Below are 11,147 nucleotides of genomic sequence, written 5' to 3' on the forward strand. Positions count from 1 at the left end.
AGCAACAACGACATGTCTTCAGCGTTTTTAATGAGGCGATAATTATGTGTACCTCATTAGTTTTAAGAGAGGAAAGCAAAGGTGATACAGATTGTGAGAGCTTCGGTGCTGCTTACAGATGGTTCGAATCAATATCCGCCTTGGTGTCACCAGCTGCTCCTACAGATGGGTCGCCGAAAGTAACATGACGCTAAACTCATACAGATGGGGACGGTTGTTTAAATGTCACAGCTTGTTACGCTAACAGCTATATACTCATGGTCTCTAGCAGTTGGCACTCCGATAGTAACGTGTCCCTATTTCTTCCAGATGGTGCCCCGGTAGACACAGCAGCGCGAGGATGCCGCCCACACCTACGCCTACGCCGCACTAACACGCCCGCCAGCAGCAGCAGCAGCGCCGTGTATCCCCCGCGGGCAGGATGGGGAACAAATTGTCTTGTTCGTGCGCCCCGCTCATCAAGAAGACGGGGTACCGCTATGAGGACTCACCTTGGAACCCGGCCCGCAGACGCGACGGCCACCTGCTCAGGTAAGGGGTTGCCACACCTTGGGGCGTCGCCTGTCATACTGTCGTCTGGCACGATGTGTTACTTATGATGTTGGTACTTAGCTGTCATTTGGTGATATTTTTATCTGTCTTGGCTTCTTAAGCGGTAGTTATTGCTGAACTGCGTACTGACAGTGTACGAGGCTGCCGAGAAATACTTCCATTATATATATTTTGTATTTATTATCCAAACGATTCTTGGGGAGTCAATAGCCCAGTCACAGTAATAAAGGAAACTAATAAACCATGAAATTTCTTGTCACATTAGACTTCTTATCAAATGGTAAAATCTAAATAACACTTCCGTGTCACTACCTGGCAGGGAGTCTCCTCTCCAAAAATAAACATTGTATTTTATTGTTTTTCCTGATATTAGAGCTGCACTTCCTTTCAAGGGTTCGGTATTAATGTGATTTGACAGTTATACATTTAACGCACAAGTTTTATTTTTTTCCAGCCTTGAATACACGATACCGTAATCGCCTGTTTGTATAAAGTCCAGGTATATGCAAAAGAGAAAGCATACGCAATGGCAATGATGTCAAATTCTACAAATACCCAGCGTTTTTTTTCGATCCCTGTTCCCTTGCTGAAGCGAATGTAGCCCGTCTGTTAAATAGTTGTTGGGAAAAGATGACAAGAAAAGGTGTATTTAATAAAAAGAAAAGAAAAGGAGAAAAAAGTATACCTGAATATGATTAAATTTTATTTCATAGTATGTGTGAAATGATAATAATATGGGGAATGATGGGAAAAGAAATGATAATCATAGAAATTATGATAATGATAATAGTGATGCAGAGGAAGAGATAACGATGATAAAGATAATAATGATAAATATTATGATAATAGCAGTGATAATGATCAGGAGGATGAGGGTGAGGACAGTAATAACAATAATGACAGCAACAATAAAGATGGTTGATAATGATAATAATAATGATGATGATGATGATATGATAATAATGATTCTAATAATAATAATTATAATAATGATAGATATAATAATAGTGATGATAATACTAATACTAATGAAAATGATGATAATAATGATTATGATAATACTACTACTAATAATAATAATAATAAGAAGAAGAACTAGAAGAAGAAGAAGGATAAGAATAATGGTAATAGTAATAATGATAATATTAATAGCAATGATAATGATAATCATAATAATTATGATGATGATAATTATAGCAATGGTAATGATAGTAATAATAATAGTAATGATAATAATAATGATAATGATGATAATGTTATTATTATTGATGATGATAACGATAGTAATAGTGATAAGGGAAATGATAATGATATTTTAGATGATTATAGTAATAAAAGTAATTAGCATGTTAATAAGGATGTTCCTTGCAAACAGAGTGAAAATGAACTGAATGAAAGTAACAACAGTAAAATAATAAAGAAATGGATGAACTTATGAACGAATGACCTAGGGTAGTGGTAATAAGAGCAGTGATATTAGTAGATAAGTAACTGGTAATGATCACAACGATACCGATGAAAATCATGCCAATATTGACAATGATAGTACGTATGACCATGATAATTTTAGTGATGATAGTAATAACATCCATAATATTGGGATGAAGAGTAGAATTTGTGAAGATAATAATATCAAGAATGCCGAAAATAATGATAACAGCGGTACTGATGATAAAAACATTGATAGGAATCACAGCAATGATAATAACAATAATAATGATGATGGTAATAATGATTATTATTATGATAAAGATGATGGCACTAGTGATAATGATGATATTATGAATAAAGCAAAAACTAAATATAATGATTATAATGAGAATGAAACTCGCAGTAAGCAAAATTACATAAATGACGATGAAAACAGTAACAGTTATCATAATAACAATAATAAATAACAGAAATAAGAATTATTATACAACAAGAGTAGTAATATAACAGATTACATCGCTCTTAATGACACTATTAATGTTTTTAGTTTTCCGATACAGCGACCTGTTTTGAGCGCCACAAGTGGCTCTGTGGAACTGGAAGCATTCGTCAAATTATAATTACCCTAATTATGGATAATTATATGCACAAGGGCTTTTCCTCTTTGTTGTCATCGTGTTATTTTTTCGTGTTTCAGTGCGCGGTGCTTAATTGGTTCGCGATTATTGTTACGAGAAACAATGCTGTTATGCTGTGCTTTTAATTATTTTCTTTGTCGTTATGTTTTCAGTAATAAGATTGTTATTTTATAATAATGATGATGATAATAATAATAATAGCAATAATAATAATGATAATAATAATAGTAATAATAATAATAATGATAATAATAATAGTTACTGATCGTATTCTTGTTGTTATGGTTTTTGTTGTTATTATTATTATTATTATTATTATTATTATTATTATTATTATTATTTTCATTATATTATTATTATTATTATTATTATTATTATTATTATTATTATTATTATTATTATTATCAATATTATTATTATGATTATGATTATCATTATCATTATTTCATCGTCATCATCATCATCATATGATGATGATGAAGATATTTTAATTTTCTTTTTAGTTTTATATCTTAATCATGATAATTTCCACGGAGAGATTCTGTTTATATTGAAAGGGATGCATTGCCTTCTATAATTCTTATACTTATTTCGTCTCTCTCTCTCTCTCTCTCTCTCTCTCTCTCTCTCTCTCTCTCTCTCTCCTCTCTCTCTCTCTCTCTCTCTCTCTCTCTCTCTCTCTCTCTCTCTCTCTCTCTCTCTCTCTCTCTCTCTCTGGTTGTCTATCTATCTTCTATCTTCCACTCCCACATCTCTTTACCCTTTTGCTTTCTCTCTCCTTCCCCTCCTGTCTGTCTACCTGACTGTATATCTCTCTCTCTCTCTCTCTCTCCCTCTCTCAATCTCTCTCACACTCTCTCTTCTCTCTCTTTCTTCTCTCTTCTCTCTCTTTCTTCTCTTTCTCTCTCTCTCTTCTCTCTCTCTCTCTCTCTCTCTCTCTCTCTCTCTCCTCTCTCTCTCTCTCACTCACTTCCTCCTCACTCCTCTCTTTCCTCTCTCTCTCTCTCTCTCTCTCTCTCTCTCTTCTCTCTCTCTCTCTCTCTCTCATCTCCTTTCCTCTCATCTCCTTTCTCTTTCTTTCTTCTCTCTGTCTCGCTCCTCTCTCTCTTCTCTCTTTCTCTCTCTTCTCTCACTTCCTCTCTCCTTCTCTCTCTCTCTCTCTCTCCCTCGTCTCTCTCTTTTTCTCTCTTCTCTCTCTCTCCTCTCTCTCTTCCTCTTTCTCCCCCCCCCTCCTCTCTCTCCCTCCCTCTCTCCCTCTCCTCTCTCTCTCTCTCTCTCTTCTCCTCTCTCTCTCTCTCTCCTCCCTCCCTCCCTCCCTCCCTCCCTCTCTCTCTCTCTCTCTCTCTTGTGTGTGTTTTAAGAAATGCACAAGTTATTTAAAAGTTAAGAATTAATTATGGCAATTCATATATATTTATCAAATACATTAGCAAAAGATCCAGTCAAAACCGAATCCTTAATTCAATAACATGCAAAGTGCTGAAGATATACATTTACAATGTATTGTTTACATGGGGGCAATGCACAGGACTTTGGAGAAGAGCGTGCTCCTTGAAATGTTAGACAAGATAATTTTTATTGTAGAAATGAAACTCTCAGGCAAGCGCAGGAAATCAGTGTCATGCATATAGTCATAACTGATAAGGAAACAGTTCGCAACAATGAAATCTTTTTCTATTCCCTCACAAAGGAAGAGGCAGCCTTGCTAGTTCATGCTTACACGAGTCTTATCGTTGTGCTGAAATGCGAACTGCATTCCACTGTGAGGTTGACACCTTTGTTTTAGATCATCAAGGCTTGTCATTAACAATACAATTGCCCCTGTCGAAGCTTATTTTTTATTGATACAATAACAGGACAAATTAATGGCATACAACTTTCGACAGATGTAATGGCACTGAAGCTCGGTAGTGCCTTGTCAGCAAGTTCTTTACTGGAATTGTATGAAATATAGGATTAGAACGTGGATCATTATCGTCTTTTTTATTACCCTCCTATATACTAAAGCCATCGCTTATATATTACTAACTGGTTTCCTCATGGTATTCACCTCATTATTACAGGAGAAACTTTAAACTAAGCCAAAAACACAAGTGAACAACAATAAACAGAAAGGACATGAAATAAGATTATGCAAGCGATAAAGGAAAGGAAATGGAAAAAAAAAGTTAACAATAACGAAAAGACGAAATATAAGGGGATCATTCAAGATGATCAAATATCGATGAAAAGACACACATCAGATTATAGAAATAAAGTTAGACACAATACAGGGATATAACGGTTCAGCTCCATGCAAATGAACACACATGGCGTGGTCGCTGTACCCTGAAGTGCGCTAGAAAATTCCCTGTACGCTAAAGTTCGCGTGTATTTCCAAACCAAATGCATCGCAAATGGGAACTCCTTTTCAAGCTTACTGTAAGGAAATCTTAATTACGTACACGAGTAATCTCCAGAAGGAATGATTATGCACATAATTGAAAGAGCTTTGATTATGGATTCATCTTCGGAATGTTTTTTTTCGTTTTTCCTCCCTTTCTCTTCCCTTTCCTTCTCTTCCCTGCCTCTGCCTTTCTTGCCCCCTCCTCTCTCTCTCTCTCTCTCAATCTCTCTCTCTCTCTCTCTCTCTCTCTCTCTCTCTCTCTCTCTCTCTCTCTCTCTCTCTCTCTCTCCTTCTCTCTCTCTCTCTCTCCTTCTCTCTCTCTCTCTCTCTCTCTCTCTCTCTCTCTCTCTCTCTCTCTCTCTCTCTCTCTCTCACTCTATCTATCTATCTATCTTCTGTCTCACGGTATAGTTATTGAGCTATTTACCTTTTTATTTCTATATATTTTTTTTCTTTCTTTCTTTCTCCAAACTTTTCTTTTTTGTTTTTCAAATATTCCTTTTTCACTTTCTTTCTCTTATTTCTCCCTTTACCTAATACCTAGACTCACTACATCTACCGTTGCACACATACACACAGGTAATAGACTCAGTAGATCACTAAATACTTTAAGCCTTTCCCCCGATTTTCCCCGTTACATTAAGTCCTCCTTTGAAGATTCTCTTTCATTGATTCCCGTTTTCTGTGGTTGGGCCGTGGAAGGGATACTCTGCGTCTGGAGCTCCGTTCGGCCCAGAGATGTTTCCTCTCCAAAAGTTTATTCAATCAAAGGCTCCGCGGAGAAATATTGGAGAGAGAGGAGTGGCAGCCGCTCAAGGTTTTATCTCAGTGGAACGATTTTTCCTCAAGTGGAGAGGAGGAGGAGAAGGAGTAGGAGGGGGTGGGAGTAGGAGACCGCGGCTGGGAGGTGCAGACGGTGCCTCGAATCTTTTTGCTTCGAGATAAAGAAAAAGAGAGAAGGACACGCAGTTGTTGACAGTGCCTTGGCCTTGGGGGGAAATCGTGGGTAGAATATCTTAAGGGTAGAAGTGAATATCGTCGGCCTGTGTTATTTCGGGGATGAGGCGCGTGTTATTGAATTTTCGGGGGAGTTCATTTGTTTTAGTATGCATACCATTGGGCAGTACAAATGCCTTGGCCGAATTGTTTACATTTATAGCCACACACACACATACACAAAAAAGAACTAGCAGCATCACCCAGCCTCACCAAACCAGACCCAAACGCACCATCCTCTGAATAACCTCAATAAAACCTTGCATTTCATTACGCAGAAAAAAAATTATTCCTTATCAGATATCAGGGCCAGTGTGTGATGGAGAGTCTCATGGCAAAGATAATAATAATCCGGTCCTTCAGTCTATCAATGAGAACGTGTTTCTTCCGCCACACTCTGTCGGCTCTTTGGTGGCGTATCAGATGAATTGCATCGATTTGTTATTCCTGTCTTGTATCATTTTGTATCTTGTATTTTGCATCGTCCTGTATCATGTCTTGTATCGCTTTTATTTCTGGGGATGATATTGTCATCATTGTTATGATTAATATTTAGTTATTTATTATTGTTATTATTGTTTTTTTATGTTATTGTTGTTGTTGTTGTTGTTGTTGTTGTTCTTCTTCTTCTTCTTCTTATTATTATTATTATTATTATTATTATTATTATTATCATCTAATTATTATTATCTAATTATTATTATTTTTATTATTATTATTATTATTATTATTATTATTATTATTATGGTTGTTATTGCTATTATTATTATTATTGTTATTATTATGGTTGTTATTGCTATTATTATTAGTGTCATTGTTGTTACAATTATTATAACTCTACCTCCCACCCCACCCTCCCTCCTTCCCTCTCTCTCTCTCTCTCTCCCTCCCTCCCTCCCTCCCTCCCTCCCCCTCTCTCTCTCTCTCTATCTCTCTATCTCTCTCTCCCTCCCTCCCTCCCTCCCTCCCTCCCTCTTTCCTTCCCTCTCCCTCTTTCCCTCTCCCTCTCTCCCTCCCTCTCTCCCTTCTCTGTATTTTCCTCTCTCTGCCTCCTCTTTCATTCATTCTCTCTCTCTCTCTCTCTCTCTCTCTCTCTCTCTCTCTCTCTCTCTCTTTCTCTATCAATTACAGAATATGATGGATTGTTTTCCACTCGTATCGTTTATTTCGCGTTCCCGGCGTTCGACCGTCGATATTAAAGACATGAATGAGTTAAAGAGAGAGAGAAAAAAAAAGTTCTGACACTATAAACGTTTTACTCTGTGCCATTATTACCGTTGACATAAATTAGTTTACCAGTTCTGCTAACTTCGCGTTGTGAAATTGGCGCTAATTGGTGTTTCTCCCTGGCGTTTTCTGCTATTAATTGACTGTTATTGTTCGAGCGAATTGGCAGCGGAGCACGTGCTTGTTCGGTCTTAATGTGGCAGGATTCGAAACGGAAATATTGTTCTTTTTGACGTTAATGAAACATCTTTGCGATTCTGTGACTTGGTGATTTCTTCTTGTTATTTATTTATTTTTTCTTTTTCTTACTCTCCCTTTCATTTTCTCTTCCAATTAACTTTGCTTTCCTTTGTAGTGCCCTTGCAAAGTAACGTGACAGCAGTGTATTTTGCGTTTTTTAAGCTTTTTGCAGCATTATTTCTTCTATAAATCCTTTGGTGTCATTATGCTAGCTTCATAGTATTCGGAGTCCCATTTTTAAAGCAGTTCGCCTGCCATGTTTTATTTTAAATTTCTGTTTGGCTTTAGCGTCTGGCACTGGTCCGCAGCAACAGAAATGTATGCTGGGAATTCTAATATAGACTCAGTCATGCATATATGCATACGTACACACATATGCGTGTACATGTTTAAATGGTATGTGATATATATATAGTGAATAATATTTGTGTGCATATATATGTATACATACAAGATCCATAGACGGTACAGATGCGTAAAACACACACACACACACACACACACACACACACACACACACACACACACACACACACACACACACACACACACACACACACACACACACACACACACATTCACACACACACGCATTCACACACACACACGCATTCACACACACACTCGCATTCGCACACACACGCATTCACAAACGCACACGTACACGTACACGTACACGTACACACACACACATACACACACACCTCAACCTCAACCTACCCTGTCCACCCGCACTCACCCACGTATCCCCGCAGGCTCTGGGCGGAGGTGTTCCACGTATCATCGTCAGGAGCCGGAACGGTCAAGTGGCAGCAAGTGTCCGAGGATCTGGTGCCGGTCAACATCACGTGCATCCAGGACACCCCCGAGTGCGTCTTCCATATCACCGCCTACAACTCCCAGGTCGATAAGATCCTCGATGTGCGGCTAATTCAACCAGGTAAGATTGCTTGGGCGGACGACGCAGGGGGAGGGAGGAAGAGAGGGAGGGAGAGAGGGAGGGAGAGGTTAAGATTGGTTCTTCGTTAAGCTTTCGCAAGCTGCATTTGTATGTATGTAAATTTATACGTGCAGAATAATAAGAATGGGATAAAGCTAAGGGGAAAAAATCTATACGTACAGGTAAATAGGTAAACAAATATAGATAACTATAAACACACGTCTGTAGATACATACGGAAATACATACTGTACATACATTCATACCGACATGCATACATACATACACATTCGTCTATACATATATCTATATATGTATATACATAGAAGTACACACAAACATATATATATATATATATATATATATATATATATATATATATATATATATATTATGTGTGTGTGTGTGTGTGTGTGTGTGTGTGTGTGTGTGTGTGTGTGTGTGTGTGTGTGTGCGTGTGCGTGTGTATATAAACACGTACTTTCCTACGCATATTGACGTCTAGAAAATTGAGGAGGAAAGAGAATGTTAATGGAGAGAGATGGCTACGAAGGTTGTGAATATTCCATCATTACGAGTGTGGTCTCAGGTGCTATTACCCCACTCATGTACTTCACCTACGCTCTCCACCTAAATTCGGAAGCACAGTGACAATTGCGCCATCGCAGGGAATAAGCTGAAATCTCCCACGATATGACATCGGTTTGGCATTTACGGCGCCTGAGCGTTAATATACATCTGGCCTTTTGAGAAACCAAATTTAGAGAAAAGAATAGAACAAATAATGACATCAACTTTGGTATATTGGTCGAAGAAGCAACATAATGCACTATCCCCCCTCAAAAAAAAACAATATATAATAATGATAATGATAATAATAATAATAATAATAATAATAATAATAATAATAATAATAATAATAATAATAATAAATGATAATAATAATACACCTTGAAGTGGCAGCAAAAACGCATTGAAGTGACCAGAAGAACCCAGTATAAATCAGTATGGCAATTAATCGCCCGCTCTATTTTTATTCCCTCTAGCATTGCAGAAGGCAATATATCTGATATATGAATGTCAAGTAGTTGCTTCACTTCAGCCAATAACATCCCTGTCTAAAGACGCTCAGAACTGTAATCACAAACTTTAGTTTTCCTCCGCGGGAAATTAACTTTTTCTCGTCAATACTCCCGAGGTTGCAGAATTTAATCTTGCATCCTGTCTACAACAGTACAAGTCTTTGGTCCTTTCATGGAATCTGCACTAATATGGGCGAATAAGTGGTTATGGTTCCGTTAAGTATACTTTACAATCTTAAATTAAATTTTTTCTTGCATTGCAGGTGAAACCGTTTACTCACCAGTTCACTTGATATTATACAGATTTACGTTCACAGTCACAGATTAAAAGCTGCCATAATGCGAAGGAAGATACAAATCTGGCCCGGTTGAAATCAAGTGCAAACTCCTCTTTGGACCGTAGTTCAAAATGATAATGGTCACGCATTTAGTATTTCCTCTCCTGTCGTGGCATTGCTGCGTTTGTGTATGATTCATAACTCAATTGTTTTTCATTGCAGTGATGTGTTTTCTTAAGTTATATTACCAGCTTATGTAGCTTCTTATGAATTGTCCTATATATCACCATTAAAATATAAAATGACAAAAATAATAACATTAATAAGAGAGAAACAGTGCTGGAGGGTGACAAGGGAGATAAAGAAGGGGGGAGGCAAAGCATCCAAAAATTATAAAGAGCCAAATACATATAAGGAGATGAAAGAGGGGGAACTCGGGTATTTAGCGTATTAAAAGGGGGAGAACGGTGTTGACAGAGCGAGTGAACGAGAGAAAAAAGGAAAAAGAGGAATAAAGAGGGTGTGAGTGAGGGAGAAAATTAGAGGAAAAGAGAGAGTGAGAATGGGGGCAAAGAGTGAAAGAGGAGCAGGGTGGGAAAGGGAGAAGGATAGGGTTAAGCGAGTGAGTGACTGGGAGAGTAAAATAGTGAAAAAGAGAGAGGGAAGGTGGGAGAGGTAGTGAGAGGGCAAAAGTAAGGAAAAGAAAGAGGATGTGAGTGGGATAGGAAAAGATAAGAAAAGGAGGAGGGAGAGAGTGAGTGAGAGGGCAAAAGGAAGGAAAAGGGATAGGGAGAGATGTAGGAGAGTGAGTGAGTGGGAAAGAAAGACAGTGGAAAAGGGAGAGGGAGAGTGAAAGGAGAAGGAAGATGAAGAGGGAGAATGGCAGAGACAGTGGGAGGGGGAAAAAAGTAGGGAGAGAGAGAGAGAGAGAGAGGGAGAGAGAAGAGAGGAAGAGAGAGAGAGAGAGAGAGAGAGAGAGAGAGAGGGAGAGAGAGAGAGAGAGAGAGAGAGAGAGAGAGAGAGAGAGAGAGGGAGAGAGAGAGAGAGAGAGGAAGAGAGGAAGGTAGAGAGGAGAGAGAGAGAGGGAGGGATGGAGAGAGAGAGGGAGGAAGGAGAGAGGAGAGTAGAGAGAGAGAGAGAGATAGAGAGAGCAGAAGAGAGAGAGAGAGAGGAGGGAGAGGAGAGGAGAGGAGAGAGGGAGAGGAGTAGGGAGAGAGGAGAGAGAGAGAGTAGAGAGAGAGGGAGAGGGAGAGGGAGAGAGAGAGGGAGAGGGAGAGTGTGAGGGATGAGAATGTAAAATAAAAGTGAAGCTCTGCAGCAAGTACGCGATATCCCAGCCAATTAATTGAGTTTAGAAAGACCATGTAATGAATTATTC

At 38.5% G+C, this 11,147-nt stretch overlaps 1 protein-coding gene across 1 annotated transcript in view; it reads left to right on the forward strand.

Moving 5' to 3' along the window:
* Nucleotides 1-309: 309 nt before the first annotated feature.
* LOC119580131 overlaps nucleotides 310-11,147 on the forward strand; it is a gene marked incomplete at its 5' end in the record, with an annotated part of 21,615 nt that continues 10,777 nt past the window's right edge. The window contains 2 exon segments of the mRNA XM_037928086.1: nucleotides 310-531; nucleotides 8,226-8,410. Coding sequence (XP_037784014.1) covers nucleotides 422-531; nucleotides 8,226-8,410 — 295 coding nt within the window.

This window comes from Penaeus monodon, chromosome 13 (genome assembly GCF_015228065.2).
Source record: "Penaeus monodon isolate SGIC_2016 chromosome 13, NSTDA_Pmon_1, whole genome shotgun sequence".
Taxonomy (NCBI): domain Eukaryota; kingdom Metazoa; phylum Arthropoda; class Malacostraca; order Decapoda; family Penaeidae; genus Penaeus; species Penaeus monodon.